General features: G+C 38.1%; 1 protein-coding gene across 1 annotated transcript in view; it reads right to left on the bottom strand.

Annotated features, from left to right (window-relative positions):
* The window catches only part of LOC131060398 (uncharacterized), a 168,663-nt gene extending 149,515 nt beyond the window's left edge, over positions 1-19,148 (bottom strand). The window contains exons 1-2 of the mRNA XM_057993621.2: positions 18,635-19,148; positions 18,303-18,481 (exon numbers count right to left, since the gene is read on the bottom strand). Coding sequence (XP_057849604.1) covers positions 18,303-18,481; positions 18,635-18,864 — 409 coding nt within the window. The 5' untranslated portion in view covers positions 18,865-19,148. The remainder of the gene's footprint in view (positions 1-18,302; positions 18,482-18,634) is intronic.

The raw sequence follows: 19,148 nt of genomic DNA, 5'->3' as shown, positions 1-19,148 counted from the left end.
ACAAGGATATTCAGATAAGTTTGCCCTAGCATTGTCATACTGTTGTATGCCCTAGTTTGGATTATACTGTGTTGATATATTGCTTCAAGTGTTGAAGCAAAACTTGTAAGAATCATACTGATTTGGTCTAATACAATCTGAGATTTTGATTGCCGGGTTTTTCACCTCCAAGAGGGATGTTTTCTGTGTCTTCATTGTGTGGATTTTGTTATTTGCTATCAGTCTGATTAAAAATCTAACATGGTATCAAAGTGGGTTTGAAGCGATTGTGATCAGACTGTTTGATAGCAGCAAAGCACTCTTCACCTTCATCAAACAATTTCCAGCATTGAAGATGGTTACAAGTTTAAAGGTTGAAGATAGACTTGACAGAGCTTTGAATTTCACCTCGTGGAAGGTTAGAGTTCTTATCGCAGTTGAAGAGAATGATCTACTTCAGTTTGTAGAAGGAAAAGATCAGCCTGAGCCTGAAGATCAAGAAGAGAAACTCCAATTCAAGAAGAATGTTGTCAAAGCAAAGAAGATCTTGATTGACTCCATGAAGGATCACCTTGTGCCTATCATTTCCAAGATGTCTTCAGCCAGAGATATGTTCAAGACATGGGAAGGGATGTATGAGATCAACAACACAAGTAGAGCACTTGCATTGAGGCAGCAACTACATCAAGTCAAGATGGCAAAGGGAGAATCAGTCATATCCTTCTTCATGAAGATTGCAGAATTGAGAGATCAGCTTAGCGCCATTGGAGGTGAAGTTGTGGACAAGGATCTTGTCATGCTAGCATTGAATGGCCTTCCTCACTCTTGAGAGCCATTTATCCAAGGCATAAGTGGTAGATCCAAATTTCCCAAATTCGATTGCCTTCGTGCTGACTGTATTCAAGAAGAGTCAAGGTTGATATCAAGAGGAATTGAGCATAACCATTATGATGTGGAAAATCAAGTCCTTGCTACACACACTTCTATGGAAAGAGGCAAAAGAAGAAAGAGGGATAGAGATAGAGATCCAAATACTGTTCCGAAAAGGACTTATCTCATATTCAATGTTTAGGTGTGACAGTATGGCCACATTGCTCGAGAGTGCAAATTTAGGTCTACTCCTCTAGCTTCTTCTGCAGAAGTTAACATAGGGACACCTCAGGAGGAGCCAAGGCCAAATGTCAACTCAAAAGGGTTCCTGTTCTAAAAAGGAGGAAATGTCATTTCAGCTTCGGAGGGAGCCACATCGTCTTGAAGATTTTGTTAATGCATTCTTCTTTGCGAGAGAAGTTTGAAGTGCAAGCCCTTGTTAGTGCAATCTTCTATGCGAGAGAAGTTTGAGGTGCAAGCCCTTGTTAATGTATTCTTCTTTGCGAGAGAAGTTTGAGGTGCAAGTCCTTGTTAGTGCATTCTTCTCTGCGAGAGAAGTTTGAGGTGCAAGCCCTTGTTAATGCATTCTTCTCTACAAGAGAAGTTTGAGGTGAAAGCCTTGTTCCACCCTCTACGAGTAGGCATGGTGGATCCACCCTCTGCAAGTAGGCAAGGTGGATGCCATGGAAGAAATTCCATGATGTAGTACTTGTGTTTATTCACCCTCTCGGAGTAGCTATGGTGAACGTCATGTTGAGATGACGACATCACAATTCTTGTGATGGGAGTAGTTTATTTGTTTCCCACCCTCTGGGACTAGCCATGGTGGATGTCACTATGTGACTCAGACATTGATAAGGACTTCTCCCTAGCTAAGAGGGAGTGTTGATGTTTTTGTAGCTAGGTCGGATTCCTTCTAGGGCCGACCTAGCATATAGGTGACTAATTGGCCTATCGGCCTTAGTCACATTAATGAGCAAAATTCAATGTAACTTGTAATCAGTCTGGCCCTATAATGGGTGATGTAACTTGTGAATAGGGCTAATCCTATAATGACTAATGTAACTTGCAAAATGAGTATGACCGTATAATGGGCATTGTAACTTGTAAATGGAAATAGGGCAGACCCTATCATATGTAACTTGGAATTTGTATTGGTCCGACCCTATAGTTGTAACATATAATTTTGGGCGCCAAAATTATGAATGTATGCAAGGCCGACCTAAGTCAATCTAGGCGGACAAGTCACCTATATATTCATTCTTACATCAAATGGACACACTTCCCGTGAATTGTCTCCACTATTCAGCGAATTATCTCTACCATATTCAAGCGAATTCCTTCAGCAAAGCAGCAAATTTATACCTTCAGCAAGTGACCTGATCCAAGGGGCAGCGAACTCACTTTCAAGGACAGCGAAAGTGTTTGTGGGGCAGCAAATCATCTTCTCAATCAGCGCGCTGTCAAGTGGATGATTCACACCAGCAGATTGATTAGCTAACCACCTACAGCAAGGATATTCAAATAAGTTTGCCCTAGCACTGTCATACTGTTGTATGCCCTAGTTTGGATTATACTGTGCTGATATATTGCTTCAAGTGTTGAAGCAAAACTTGTAAGAATCATACTGATTTGGTCTAATACAATCTGAGATTTTGATTGTTGGGTTTTTCACCTCCAAGAGGGAGGTTTTCCCAAGGTACCCTTGTGTTCTGTGTGTTCATTGTGTGGATTTTGTTACTTGCTATCAATCTGATTAAAAATCTAACACTTGCATGCTCTGATGATGCCAATCGGTAGCCTCGAACACATTCTTCTTCTTATATCTAGATCATCTTTAGCATTCATGAAATGATCTTCTAACTATAACTTGTGCTTGTGTATGTCATGTCCCCTCATTGATCGTTATATATATCCTAAATGAAGCAATTATTATTATTAATTAATATAATAATTAACAACGAATGATTATTTGAAATTTATTTATTAAATATTATTATTTAATTAATATATATTAATATTATACACATAATTTATATATATTATTAAATATGAAGATTATTTATCAGTGTCATTCTAGCAAATTACTATTATTAATGGTAATATATTTGTAAATGAATCGAATATGTTAAGAGAAATACGATTCCTTGACAAAATAAATCGGTTTAGTTAAACACCAATTAAGAGCAGCCATAGGAAACGATGCATATATGTCTTACACAACCGACGCACTAAGAATCATTGACGTGGCCAAGAAATACATTGACTATTTTCAACAGAAGATAAGGAGGGGATTAGTAATTAAAGATTACTATAAAGAAGTTTCGATAACATTGATAATAATGAAATCAAAGACTTACTTTGTAAAAGTTCGGGTTACTATTATTTCCATTAAATAAGAAGGCACTGATTTGAATTAAGAAAGTTGTAATGGCAATTATTACTAATATTTACTAATCGGTATCTAAGAATACGTGACCATTCACGTAGGGGGTAGGGGTTTAGTGAATGGTTGTGTTTTTTGTTTGGAGTTAAGATATGACATATATATTATTATTGTAAATTCAGTTTGAAGAGGATATAGAGTTTGTGCCATCAATCAGATCATATGAAAACTGTTATTAAATTATAGGCAGTAACATCCTTATTCCTGGTGGTATGCAAGGGAATGGCTTAATACGTATGCTTAATCTATAAAGTCCGATAATGTTTTCAGGCACAATTTAATACTAATATTAATATTGACTGCAATACGTAAGACAATGATTCTCAATTTTCATATGCAGTGGCAGACCAGACGTCAGATTTGTCTGCCCTCACAGTCACTATGTATAGTATAGTAGGCAATGGGTATTAATAACTTATATAATAGGTAAAATATAAATATTTTGATAATATAATTTAATTTATTTATATTCAAATCAGAAAATAATAATAGATTTATATATGATATTGATATCAGCAATGTGTATATATATATACTTACTTGACATTCTATCAAAAAGATTATGTTTATATATATTTACAAAAGCATAAATTATAAATATACATATTATTATATGATAGATGGTTTTCAATAATTTATATAATAGAATTGAATATGATATAAGAAGGGAATAAGAAGGCTGCTACGTGGTTAGGAAGGAAAGTCAGAAAGCTACGACAGCAGGTTACGCACAGGTAAGTCTTGTATGAATATTTTATTATACATGTTGATAAATATATATATAATAAACATGATATTACATATGTTGATGAATATAAATAATGAATACCTTAATACGTATATTAATGAATTTAGTAATGAACAGTCTAATACATATCTTAATGAATATAGTAATGAACAAGTTTAATAAATATGTTAATGAATGATTTTCAGATGTTAAGGAATATGTATGAACATAAGTAATTACTACATATCAATGAATAGTAGGAATATATGTTAAGAAATAAATGTGAATATTGGATAATGAACATTTTTATGAATATATGTTAGGAAATACATGTAAATCAGGAATATGTAAATGTGGATTGTGGAATGAAAAATAGTAATTAAATGCAAAAATGTACTATAAATGTGATTACATGATGGAGGCTATAGGGGGGAAACTCCCTTAGTCTAAGGGAGGGATTATGATAATCCCTAGGGCAGTATATATACTGAATATCTATATGCATATATGTATGGCTTGGTTGACTGAGTTCATCCAAGAAGAGACGGATCTGGTCGGTCCCCTCTGAGGACTTGGATGATGAGATGCATCATCCAAGGCAAGGAATTGACATATAGTCTTCCTTGGATGGCTTGGGTGTAAGAAAGACAGGAATCGAATTAACCTTTGATTTCCTAGATGGCTTGGGTGTAAGAAGTTACATCCAAGACAGGAATCGACAACCTTTGATTTCCTGGATGGCTTGGGTGTGAGAAATTACATCCAAGACAGGAATCGAATTCACCTTCGATTTCCTGGATGGCTTGGAACCAAGATGGGTTCCAAGAAGGCGAGCTTCACGGCCGCCTAAGGACATATCTCCGCATGGCATTCGTATCCTTTTTATTTAGATGAAGTTGTGATTTTGTTAATTAAATATTTTAAAGTTTAATTACAAATTAGATTAGTTATGTATATAATTTGTTGTGTTCTAACAATCTGTTTTGCAGGACAATGATCTCTAACTAGTAGGGACATTATAGTGTCTTGTTCCACTTGATCTCTTGATGTTGTCGTAGGGATCAAAGCTATCTTTGGAGAAGTATGGGATTAGAAGGAGAGTCTTCAATTCCTCGTCCACCTTCTCTACTACTTGCAAGGATGGGCACACCTCCAATGATTGTCCAACTAAAATGGGAAATGGAATCCTTGACTTGTATTTATTCTTCAGGACTTTGTTGTATGCCATCAACTGCCTCACCAACTCACGCAATACTAGCTTGTCAGTAGGATATCTCAATAGCATGTAGGGTGGACAAGAGCATCCTTGTACTCTGAAATAGGTGAACTTGGGAAACTGGATAAACCAAGCATCGAACTTCTCTACTAGCTCTTTGGCCTATAGGGATAGTCTTTGATGAATGCCACCTTGCAAAGTTCTTGTTATGTGCATAGTGAAGGCATCATTCACTCTCCTGTAACGTGTCTTGCTAGGGTAATGCAACTGTGTGTATATTCACCTGCTCTCAATTCTCCGGCCCTTGCTGACTAGACTTCTAAAGATTGATCCTACATATTCATGAGCTTTGGCAAGTGAGTATATAATGTATGAACTCATGTAGAATGTCTTGGTTCGCACAAGTCTCTTGAGTTGTATATCAATGTTCTTGCTAATGATCTGTGCTTAGTTGATTCTCTCTTTTCCAGTTGATATGATCTCCATGAAGTAGAAAATCCAATTCTCAAACTGGGAAGCCCAAGGGGCTCCTACAATTCGGTTGAGCATAGTAATCAAATCACGGAATTCCTCCTTGAAGTCAATCCTGTGGAGCTTGGCAAGTATCTTAGATAAGCCAGGCTTGCTCTTTAATAGCCAATATTTGTTGATTATGCCAAGGCATTTGTTGAGATCATCATCATAGAATGCCCGTGCTACATCCTTGCTCTTGTAGATCATGTTGTTGAATTCATATAAATGGAAGGCTTCACTAATAGCCCTCTCAAAAAGGTGGGCAAGTTCTCAGCCATCACGTGCCATTATCATCCTTTTGATTGCATCATAATGCTTGGCACACTCAACGATCAACTCATTGCATTGCACAGCTGGAGGGAAGCCAATCGCTTTCACTATTCCGCTCTCAATCATCATCTTTGAATATCTGGAAGGTTTGGTGGTGTGCAAAGGTCCTTGAAAATTTTTCATGTTGATTTGGCCAAGGTAGGTGTCCCCTACATTGCCCCAGAATGATACAATCTTGGACTCCATCGCCTCTCCCTTTGAGTCCTCCTTGATGAGAGCCTATCATGCTCTTGACATGTTCTACTTGCAAATCAATTAAAAATGGGCTGGTAACTTTGAATAAATCGATTCTTTGGCAAAATTACCCTCTCTTAAGCCTTTGCTGATGTCAAAGGCTTGGAATTCGTCAAATTGCTGATGCAGAATTGATAGTCTTCCCCCAAATTCACTATATATCAAGGATAAATTTGCTGAAGTTCAATTCACTGATGTTCAATAGTCACAATGTTGCTGTCCTTAATGACAAATTCGCTGATTCAAGAAGTCAATTCACTGTGGATGATGATCAGTTTCGATGCCTTTACTGACTTCACCTTAGTCTTAATGAAAATCACTGTCAACAAGGAATGAATTCGCCTTCTTAGCAATGGAAAACTTGACAATATGAAATGTCTGATATGTCTAATTGGAATCGCTGCCTTCATTAGAGCATTTGCAATATCAACTTTGTGTTGATCAAATGTAATGATCAACACAACTTTATAGTTGTTGAATGGGTGCCATACCTCATCACAAGGCCGACTTGTGAATTCCATTTAAAAATTTACAATTAAAACTTCTAAGGCCGACTTGTGAATCCAATTTCAAATTTAAAAAAAAAACGTTTCCTTCGATATAGGGGGCCCATTCAAGGTGGTGAACACATCAAAATGCATCTTCTTTACAAACGATTTTTCCTTGAGTCGCACATCTTGGGGGTCAATGACAATCACCCATGCCTTAAGTCGCACTTTCAGCATAGCAAAGGAAATCACATAATCCTTAAGTCGCTCTTTACAAGGGGCAAAGGAATTCACATGATCCTTAAGTCGCTCTTTTGGATCCTCAAAGGAAATGCAATTCGAAATGCCTAAGTTGCCCATTGGAAGCCTGATTGGAAATGGAATTGCTCAGTTTGTTGAACTTGACCAGCAAAGGAAATGAAAATGTTAAGTCGCTAATCTAGGCAATCAAAGGAAATAATGGAAATGTCTTAAGTCGCTGAACTAGACAATCAAAGCAAGTGATGGAAATGCAAGTTCGTGGGCTTTATCATCCATTGGAAGTGACCGATCCCCCTTCCACACTTGATATTGTTGATGAGGTTGAAAGCACCGGAATACTGAAAGGGGGGGATGAATCAGTATTCCCACTTATTTAAAACAATAAACTTTTTGCCAATTGAAGTTGTCCTCAAAAATATCAAACAGACTTGACTGAAGTAAAATAGTTAATGCAAAATAAACAAGAAGAACACAACCACAAGATAAACACCGGAATTTATACGTGGAAAACCCAAATGGGGAAAACTACAGAGAGTGTTAACTCTCAGGAAAGTATTAGCTATAGTAGTGTTTACAAACAGGTGTCTCACTGTCGGGTGGCTCCCTGCCAGATTACAAAAACGGCTCACTAGCAAACCGCTCACTGCAATTGAAAAGGTTGAACTGAGAAGGATTAATTCTCCAAATGCATGAGATTAGTTCCAAGTTTAGGCTCAAATTACAAATATCAGATTTTACAGAGGATCCGGTTAGAGATCTCGGCACCACTGTTCTGCAGCAAGTCCGGTAAAGGACTACTGCACTACTGTGACATTGATTACCTTCATTGTCTACAACTCTAACATACACAACTTCTTTCGCTGCCAACTATCTTCCACACATCACACACAATCTCTCTTGATCGATGTCTTCATTCACCACTCATTAACATGTATATATACCAAAGGGTAAAATTATAGAATAGTGTGTCGACCAAGCCCAACACATTATCAATAAGCTCATGTCGGCCTCTCCAATACTTCTACACAATTCCTTTACATACTTCCAATTACCGACACATATACCAAGACTATCTAAAAAAGGGCAAGGGTCATCCGGACCCAATGTTGTGCATTATGCACACCTCACCCCATCATTGACAGGGACCCCCAATTTGTATCTAACTGTTCCGGCGAAAGAGAGAAGGCATTTGAAAATTTTAGTAAATGTGAAACAGTAAAGGCAAAATCGGTTTAGAAGGTAAAGATGCCAGCTAAAATGTCTTTCGAAAACTGTAAAACTCCAAAGTCGTGCATTATCCCCAAAATACCCGAAATTTTTTAACAAGCTAACCAAATGGCCCTTTAGGCCGATAATCATCAAGGTCTGCAGAATCGTGCAACCCCTCTCGAGCCGAAAGTTGCGTGAGGTAAAGCTTTAACATTAAAACTTTTCAAAAGGCATTCACAGGTCAAAAACCCCCTCATGAGCCGAAAATGGCAAAATAACCAAGTAGCGCGATTTCATACAATGGAAATAGTGAACTTAAGGAGTGAAAACATAAACTCGAAAAATGATCTCATTTGCCCGAAAATCTCACAACTCGCGAAAATGTTGATTTAGCCCGAAAACGAGGAGATTGGCAAAATGGCCCTCCAAGCCGAAATTTACAAAACAACTGAAGGAGCCGAAAAACTTCAAAATCTCGCCAAAATAGCCTTTCACGCCGACTTTCAAGATGGCTCAGAAAGCCGAAAATGGGAAAGGGTGAAAAGCGTTTAACATGGAAACTTTTCAAAGCCCCTTTTAACCCAAAAATTGCATAAGTGAAAAGCGTAAAACTTAAGAGCTTTTTCAAAACCCTCCCCAGCCGAAAAGAATCACGTGATGTAGAACACTTAATTCATAAGCTTTGCAAACTAGCCAAGAATCCCAAAAATAAGGAAAGGCGTTAACTTAAAAAGTTTGCAAAAGGCCTCTTTAGGACGAATTTCGAAAAGACAAGTAGGGCATTTATTTTTTATAACTTTGCAAAACCCTCTTTTAGCCCGAAAAGAAGAATGAAGAGTGAAATCGCATCTTGGCCATTTTAGCCAAAAACCAAAAGCTTTCAAAATCGGCTTATAGCCCGAAAATCTTAAAGAAAGGAAAACTTAAGTTTCGCAAATGCCTTGTCTAGGCCGAAAAGTAAAATCGCAAAATGAAGTAGAGAGCGTTTTAACTTATAAACTTTGCAAAATGCCTGAAAATGGAAAATGAGAGGTAAGGTGTTAAAGTTTGCAAAAAACCCTCTTAGGCCGAATTTCGAAAATAAGGTAAAATCACTAACTTAAAACTTTTCCAAGTGCCCTTTCAGCCCGAAAATGAAGTAAGGCGTCATTTTTATAAACTTTTCAAAAGAGGCTTTTTAGCCCGAAAGTGGAGAATAGAAGGCAAGGGTGTTTTATCTTCGAAATCTCCCACAAAAACCTTGCAGTCCGAAGTCGCGTCAAAAGGAAGAAAGGAAAGACGTTTAAACCTACAAAGACTTTGCAAAATCACCCAAGTGTCACAAAGAGTCGGAAAAAAAAGTTACATTCAAAAGAAAAGCATTTTAAAGATACATCTCACAAAGAGCCTCTCGAGCCCGACTTCGCCAAACAAGAGCTTCTCGAGCCAGGCGTTAAAATTTAATATTTGTTAAATTAATTTTAATTTTTCAAATTGATTTATTAAAGTGAGATTAGTTGTTCGTAGGTCGCAAGACATCATTGTGAAGAACCAAGAGAAGGCCTGAAACGTCAAGGAGCCAAGCACTGAACGTTGAAGAAGAAGATGCTGGAACGAGTTGCAGGAGCACGAGATCTAAACCGAGCATTGGGAAGTGTGTCATTGTGCCACCAAACCACAAAGCTGAAGTCCACCACCGGGACCAAAGACCGAAGAACACTCTAAATGCGGCAAGTCTATGCATTCTCGAGAAATACACAGTTGAATTTAATTCCAGAAGTTCAGTTTCTGAAAAACTGAAACTGTTTTATTGTAAAACTACCTATGGGCCCCACTCAAGATACTTTGAAACAAAGGGGAAACATGTCAGTTGTGGACAATTATGTGCAACTAAAGGATAGACTCAAATTGAATCCAGACAGTTGCAGGTAGTTGGGATAGTGGTTGGATAGATGACTGAGAGTTTAATGGGCATGGGTTAAGGCTTCCAACTTCTAGGGGGCAGATCAGGACCCTTGGATGCAGTCCATCCTAGCCTCTAATTCATATTGTAAATTCTATAAAAGGGAGAGGCCTTTCTTTTGTAAAGGGTTAGAATTTTTAGCAGTTAGAGTTAGTTAGTTAGATTTTAGAAATTAGAATAGGTTAGATCTTAGCAATAGCATAGAGATGCTGCAGAAATTGTTGTAATAGGCAACTGAAATCAATATATAGGCATTGATTTGGTGTTTATCGTCTTGTTTTCATCATGTTTGCATGGTTTCTTTCAGCATTTTAAATAGATCTTTCTGTTTTGGGTGTGCAGGTATTTGATAGATTCAGGCTCATACCATTGAGGATATACTGATTGTGTATCCTTTTGTATGGTTAACCTGAGCCTTTGAATTGTGCTTAGTTCAATTGTAGGTGTTCGTCTGAGCTGCGTCAGAATTGGGTGCTTAGCCGTGCGTTTGCAGTCTGAAAATCTTCCAAGTCCCCTTGAAGATTGCACCGTTCCTGCGAGGTTGTGAGCCATTCTGGCCAAGCAGGGATTGGTTATGTTGAATCCGTCTACTCGCATACCAATCTTGTTAGTTTTAGGTCTCCTATCCCTTCGCCTTTGCTTTTTATTTCACAATTCAAGAATCATAGCAGACCAGCTTGTTGCAAAACGTAAGTCCCCTTGTGCTCCCAGCAAATCACATCAATCACTGAGCAATCCTGCAATCAAGACCTGACAATCGAAACCTTGAGGTTATCCCCATTGATCCACTGAAACAGCATTAGAGATTTCCTTATCTCAAGAGAGGATAGGATACTCGGCGAGATCATTCTATTTTGCGTTGGCCGGATGGAGTCGTAGCAATGCAATTTTAGACACGTCAACATCCAAGAGAACGGACCTATGGTCACAAGATTAAGCCCAATATCTCCAAAATGTAGACTCTACAGGTACCAAGGAAACCGCAATGACAAATCTTGAAGAGATACTTATGATAGCCATCAAAAACACAAACTCTGGGATACATAACTGATACCAAGATCAACAAGAATTCCTAACACCAAGGTACCGAGGTCAATGAGAACTCAATGGGACCTCAAAAGGTCATCATCCAAAGCTATCCATGCTGCATAATAACTTCTAACCAAAAACCGCAAAACCTAAACTGCACATATATACTGACCCCATACAATCCTTGCATAACTATATCCATATAACATCCATGACATCTGGACTAATATTCGGGCCTGCATACACTGTCCGATATAGAAACGGATGACTGGTTTGACATCAATGACAACATTATTCACACAAGTCTAACAATCTCCCCCTTTGTCATTGATGGCAAAACAAATTCAAAACATGATTGCGCCAACTCCCCCTTACTCATGCAATTCCTCAAAACCACATTCCTTGAACTCATGTTCCTTTCCCCGATTTTGACATCAAGGCCAAAGGATGCATTTGATGAAAAAAGAAAGAACAGATATATACAATGTGAATCTTACACAAAAAAACTTTCGGCTGCTATTCTTCAGAAATATAAGCTTGTATTTTTCCTTCAGTCCTGGAAGAAGAACTTCCCAAGAACGTATAGCCAATTTAATACTTACTGAAAGGCTTCTACACTCAACCAGCAAATCAACCGAATTTGAAAAGTTATCCGGAGCAGTTGGATTCTACTCATACTCTACAACATTCTCAAGCAAAACTGAAAAGTATTCTAGCTTAGCTTCAACAATTTCCTTAACTTTCCAAAACATGCTCACAAAGTCTTATTTCTACCTTTGCTACCGAAGAAGCTCAGCGTGAAGAGAATTAACTCTTTTCCTCTGCTCACCATCCTTATCATTTAGAAAATCAAAAGATTTACCTAAACTTGTCAGTTCGGTTTCAATAGCATCAATTTTACTTTTGTGCTTCACAGTTGTTGTAGGCCAAGAGATACAATATCTATAGATTCTCCTAGCACTACGAATACAATCTCTCAATTCCTCTATGTAGGTTGACAAGTTCTTTTGAGCAATAGTACATTCATTCAAGAGACTTTGCATATCCAAGCTTTTTTCTTCAATTGACTGCTTAGACATTCTTTCTTTCAAGATCTTAGTCAAGGATTCCGGAAGTAGATTATTGATATCTTCTGGACTAATGTTGTTCTAGATCAGATGCTTCATCAAAATGCTCTCAATTATGTCTGACTCGGCCGAGGTCAAACATTTCACACCAATCTTCTGAATTCCATCTAAACTGACAACCAACTTTTACAGATTAGACTCATCATCTGAGTCCCCAGCTTCCTGCTCATTCACTTTCGTAACTCCTCTAGCTACAGGGGATTCTAGATCCTCAATTATCACAACATTTTCTACCTTGCTTTTCTTTGGTTCCGAAACACCAACAAGAATAGATTGTCTCCTTTTCTTCTTTCCAAAAGATGAATCTCCAAAACCGGAAGAGAAAGAAACAAAAATCGGACCAACTCTCCACATATCCACAAATGATTTAAAATAATTATTGCAAATTTCCTCTCTGTTATCCAAACTGTTCAGATATCTAAATATTTGTCTTGCAATCGGCACACCAAATTCCCAAATGACATTATCTTTTGCCAGAAGGGATTCTAAACAATACATAACTAAACTCACAAGCAATGACCCATACCGGAAAGTATAATTTTTCTCTTTTGTCATCTTGATGTTTTCTAACAACAATTCTTTCAGTAATTCACACAAGTCAAATGATTTGTTTTCCATCACAAGCATATATGCCATATACACTGCAATTGTCGAGGTTGCTCCTTCCCTATTTCTGAAATAGACTTTGTAAGAGATGCCATGGGCAACATACCTCACTACAGGGTTGATGATCGTATTGATGATTAGAGCTTGTTGATCACCCTTTACGCCGGTTAGGGCTTCCACTTCCCTATTCAAAATCGATTTCTTTGTCGGAACTTCTCCATTGTCGCACAAGTCGGTGACCATAGAAATGATTTCCTTCGTAATTGAATAGGGTTTATCCAACACGATGCAGTTATCTCGCACACGGCTAAGAATTACTCTAATTACCTCTGCATTGTCGAACCAAGGGAATTCAATCCACAGATTCAGACCTTTGTCTTCTAATTCTTTGACCCTCTGCAATTCATCATCCTTCAAACCTGCTTCAACAACTTTGATCTTCTCCAAGCTAAACTCATCTAGGAGGACTTTATCCACAACCTGAAATTCTTCGCTACTAGATTCTCTAACGATCATTTTTCCTTCCATGATTGCTACTACTCACTTTACTACTGCTCTACTATTCGCAATGATCTCAAGCAAATGTACCTGATATGAAAGAAATGAACTCAAGAACTGATACTTATCTTACTAAAGATGCTTCATTAGGGTTTTGCCGCCAAGAACTATTTTTTTTATGATGTCATCATGATTCCTTTGATTATCGGATACCACTCAAGCACTGTCATGCCGGATTAGTGACATGATCCATTCAAACAAGAAGGCTAGAAGATTTTTCTTTTAGATCAAAACTCCCCCTGACCCGAAGCTCTAAATTTAATTTCCGGAGGAAGGGGTGCCTGCATCGGATTCCGATACTTCAGGCTTACTGCCTTTGTTCTCATTCTTCTTTCTCCAGACCAAGTTTTCTTTCTTCTTTGATTCATCATTCTTCATTGCACTCTTTTCAACAGGTATTTCCTCATTTCCTTTCCTGCATTGGTTAGCATAACGTCCAAGCTGATTGCACTTGAAACAACTAGCAATTTTCTGCTCAAATCTTACCGAATGAGATCTGTATCTGCATTGACAAGTCTTGTGTCCATAGTTACTACAATTGTAACAATGTCCTTGAAAGTTATAACTCTTCTTGTTTGCAACAACCAGGTTATAATTTTGATTCACAACATGATTCCTACAAAGGCTAGCTTTATGTCCAAACATCTTGCAACCATAACATTGAATGCTTCTACAGTTCACTGCCTTGTGTCCAAATTTACTGCATTTAAAACAATAGCCATTAAAAGATGGGTACCTTTGTGCATTGGATTGTCGGATTGGTGGTCTTCTTGCATTTGATTTCTGATTCCGGGATTTCTTCTCATCCTCTGACTTCTTCTCTATGTCAGCTTTGACTTCCTTATTTTCTTCTTTAACATTCTAATCTGGGTACACACCTGTTTGGAAACCAAGTCCGGTTTTGTCTAACTTAACTTGCTACATGCTGATCAAATCTTCCAAGAGCTTGCTCTATCTTTTGCATCAAGTCTTTGATGGTCTCATTCGCTTGATTCAACTAATTGTTAACCTCCTTATGTCTCAACTTAAATTTTCGGTTTTGCTCTCTCAACTTTTGTACACATTCATTTGCTGTCTTCACATTCTCCTTCAGTTCTTCATTCTCTGATTCAACGCTTTTCAAATCTTCAAAGGCTGTCTTCAATTCTTCATCCATCTGAAATTCTTCATCCAAGTATATAGGTGTCATGGCTCAACCAACACGAATCTCCCTCAAGTGGTTAGGCTTTCCAAGCAAGGGACCAAAGCTCTGATACCAACTGTTGATCAGGTTGAAAGCACCGGAATACTAAGAGGGGGGGGTGAATCAGTAGTCCAACTTATTTAAAACAATAAACTTTTTGCCAATTGAAGTTGTCCTCAAAAATATCAAACAAACTTGACTGAAGTAAACCAGTTAATGTAGAATAAACAAGATAAACACCGGAATTTGTACGTGGAAAACCCAAATGGGAAAAATCACAGAGAGTGTTAACTCTCAAAAAAATATAACTAGTTATAGTTGTGTTTACAAACAGGTGGCTCACTGCCGAGTGGCTCGTTGCCAGATTACAAAAACGGCTCACTATCGGACTGCTCACTGCAACTAAAAAGGTTGAACAGAGAAGGATAGCATCTCCAAATGCGTTAGATCAATTCCAAGTTTAAGCTCAAATTACAAATCTCAGATTTTTTAGAAGATCCGGTTAGAGATCTCTGAACCACTGTTCTACAGCATGTCCGGTAAAGGACTACTGCACTACTGTGACACTGATTACCTTCGTTGTCTACAACTCTCACATACATTGCTTCTTTCGCTGCCAACTATCTTCCACACATCACACACTCTCTCTTGATCGATGTCTTCATTCACCACTCATGTACGTGTATATATACCGAAGGGTAAAATTATAGAATAGTGTGTCGGTCAAGCCCAACACGTTATCAATAAGCTCATGTCGGCCTCTGCAATACTTCTACACAATTCCTTTACATACTTCCGATTACCAATGCATATACCGAGATTAACAGAAAAAGGGTAAGGATCATCCGGACCCAAGAGAACGGACTTATCGTCACAAGATTAAGCCCAATATCTCCAAAATGTAGACTCCACACGTACCAAGGAAACCGCAATCACAAAACTCGAAGAGGTACTTCTGATAGCCATTAAAAATGCAAACTCTGGGATACATAACTGATACCGGGATCAACAAGAATTCCTAACACCGAGATACCGAGGTCAATGAGAACTCAATGGGACCTCAAAAGGTCATCATCCAAAGCTGTCCATGCTGCATAATAACTTCTAACCAAAAACTGCAACACCTAAACTGCAATACATACTGACCGCATACAATCCTTGTATAACTATATCCATATAACATCCATGACGTCCAGATTGATATCCAGCCTGCATAAATTGGCCGGTATAGAACCGAATGAGTGGTTTGACAACAATGACAACATTATTCACACAAGTCTAACAGATATTGCTTGAACTTCCTAGCAACGCACTTGACAAAAACAATGATCTCAATCAAAGCAATGCAGCACAAGACCTTGGTTCCCTGATTCAAGGGGCAAAGGAATGCTTGAAATGTTTAAGTCACACATTTGAGGGGTCAATGGAAGTCCTCTAAAATGAAAACTTCCATTGTCTTGATCTGATTTGCTCCAAGCCTCTCATGATGATTTCAACTTCAGCTCCCTTTCCTAGAATGTTTGACCTCTAAAATCAACTTGCCTTAGCCACATTTGAATCTTATGTCCATTAAAGCAAGCAAAAGATATGAATCATTGACTCTCAAAATGTCGGATGTGAGATCAACTCAAACTTATTCATTCTAAAAGGATCGCTCCTAGCAATCTAACCTAATGAAAACCTAAAACTGAAAGCAAAAGAGGGGGTCTCTATTTGTGATGGGGCGATGTGTGAAATGGTCACGACAACTAATTTTATGTGAAATTTGTCTATCTGCAACACCAACCATTACTATCATTGTCCTTAGGTTTTATAAACCCTGACCCTATGCTATTTATTTAATCAGTTCAAGAAGTGAAGCATCATTATATCGCCATATCATATGACGACTAGGTTGTCAAATACCTAAGTCCCCTTGAGATTACCAGCAAATCACATCAGCCTTGAGTTATCCAGAGCTTAGTCATGACCTGACATTAAGAACCTTGAGGTTACTTTGTTTGGACAAGGATAGACTTTGTGCATTCTATTCTATGTTGATGGAAGTGCTAAATTTCCCCATCAACAATGTATAGAGTGAGAAAGTTGCTTCCATGCTGCATTCAAGATGCCACCCATCACTCTCAATGACTTCACACACATTCATCTCCAAGTTACTCTTGGTCCCTTTAAATCCTCTCCCATCACCTTACTGCCTTGCCACAAATTAATTGTACCCCCAAAACGACGGCGTACAATCACTCCCAAGAATCGAGAGCAAGATCTTGATAATCCTCAAACACACTTGCACCTTATTCAGAATTAAATGAGGTCACCCATTTGGAAAGAGCATCTGCCACCTCATTCCGAGATTGTACAACATGCATGATTTGGAAATCTTCAAAGGAAAAGATAATTTGTTTGGCAATCAATAAATATTTATTCAAATGTCATGCATTCACTTGACCATTTTTAATGGCATTAATAATGGTTAACGAATCTCCTTCAAGTTGGATTCTTGACAATCCCAATTTCTTCCCCACTTCAAGTGCCTAGATGGCTGCTTGAGCTTCAGCTTCATTATTCGTTTCATCTAATAATTTACTAGCTCCAAAGGCCAAAATGTTTCCCTCCCAATCTTGAACCACCCACCCAGCACCCAAAGGGCCGGGGTTACTTTTTGAAGAGCCATCAAAATTTATTTTGATCCATCCTTCTAGTGTTCTGAACCATTCCACCCTCCTTTCCTTCTCAATTCTCGAATGAACCCGAGTAGGCCCATTGCACATTGGGATGTTGATCCTAAAGATGCTAGACAATTTGATGAGGAGGATATGCAACAAAGATTGGTTAGGATCTTATTTGATGAATGACAACTTGATATACAAAGCGACTCAAAGGAAGAGGGCATTTTGTCTTGACTCATTTATGATTTCGTATCCTTCAAGCCTTTTGTCATAATATAAATAATGAAATCCCATTTTATTGTCAATACAGTAATATTAATGAACATGTTACATTCAAATATTAAATTTGATACATTTATATGAACGTCTAAAGTTGAATCAATAAATTTTGATGTCACGTATAGCTAGATTTGCTAAAGTCTGAGTTTCCCTCTATCAAGATGACCTCCACAACTATCCATTACTATAATGGCTAATTCTGAAGGTCACCTTGAGGTAAAATCCTATAAAAAATTAGAATATAATTTTTTTTTGTCTAGTAAATATTGACTGAAGTTATGGGCCACCTTTAAGGCAGTTTGCTATAAACGTTGAGCAGATTATTAAGCTTTGAGAACATAGGTTACACCTAAATGTATCCCACAATCAATACATCATAACATCCCCGGTGTTCTTAGGCTCACCAAACATGGATAAGACTCAATTGCACACCATATGGGTAAACATAACGCCGCTACATGCAAGGGGAGCTATGGTCGGATATGAATCTGAATCATGACCTATGTTTCAATTCAACCATAACCCCTTGAACAGTTGTAATATATGATCGGTTGCTGCAAATAATACAAAACTGCAACGCTTTCTTGTGTCTATGTTCGTTTTGTTTTTCTTACAATATTAGACGGCCAGAAATCTTACCACTCATGAAACAGAACTGAAATCCTGCTTGTTCCACCAGCTTTGCACTGAGAGCATCAAAACAAGCAGGGCCCTGGTGCACCCCTGGACTTTCTAAAATCCTTCTCATAACCTTAGCAGGAGGTATCTGAGTAAAACCATCACTGGAAGTCCCTGTTGCTGCAGTTACAGGAACACCCCTGCCATTGCCAATAATAATGCAAAGTAAATAAATAAGTCATATTAGGGCTCTTATCTTGTATAAACCACCCAATAATCACAATCATTGAATATCACAAATTATTCAGAATATGTTGCTTCTGTGAACGATAATATGCAACGAACAGTTGTACCTTTTGGGGACCTTAAATCTGGTTTGGAGACCTATTGTTAACTGGGCGCTGCATATTGAGATTTCTCTATGTATTGAAGCAGGCATCGAGCAGCTAACTTTTGTAAGTTCATGGCATTCGTTGAGGTTCGGAGACCTGCTAACTTTGGGGTTGGAAGCCAAGGAGCATGGTTTAAAATGGGTGCTCGAATTTGGGCGGGAAATGCTACTACAAAATGCACCTGAAAGCATGATTGGGACAGAGAAATTATCAACTGATTCTTGTTGCCTAGAGGAGGGAATGGAACAAGATTTTGCGTTGAACAACTTTTGACAGGATTGATGATCCCACACCCTGGGTTTTAGTAATGATTTTCCACAATTATCTCGTGTTGCCAACAAGACACGTTCGAGACCTCCATGCTAAGAGGGCGTCTTCCTTTGGAGACTCAAAAAAAGGCGTATTTCAATTCGCTGACGGAGATGTTTGGAGGGTGTCATAAAACGCATACCTATTGTAATTCGCTGACAGATAT

Source organism: Cryptomeria japonica, chromosome 4 (genome assembly GCF_030272615.1).
Source record: "Cryptomeria japonica chromosome 4, Sugi_1.0, whole genome shotgun sequence".
NCBI classification, from domain to species: domain Eukaryota; kingdom Viridiplantae; phylum Streptophyta; class Pinopsida; order Cupressales; family Cupressaceae; genus Cryptomeria; species Cryptomeria japonica.
This window is presented reverse-complemented; position numbering and strand designations above follow the sequence as displayed.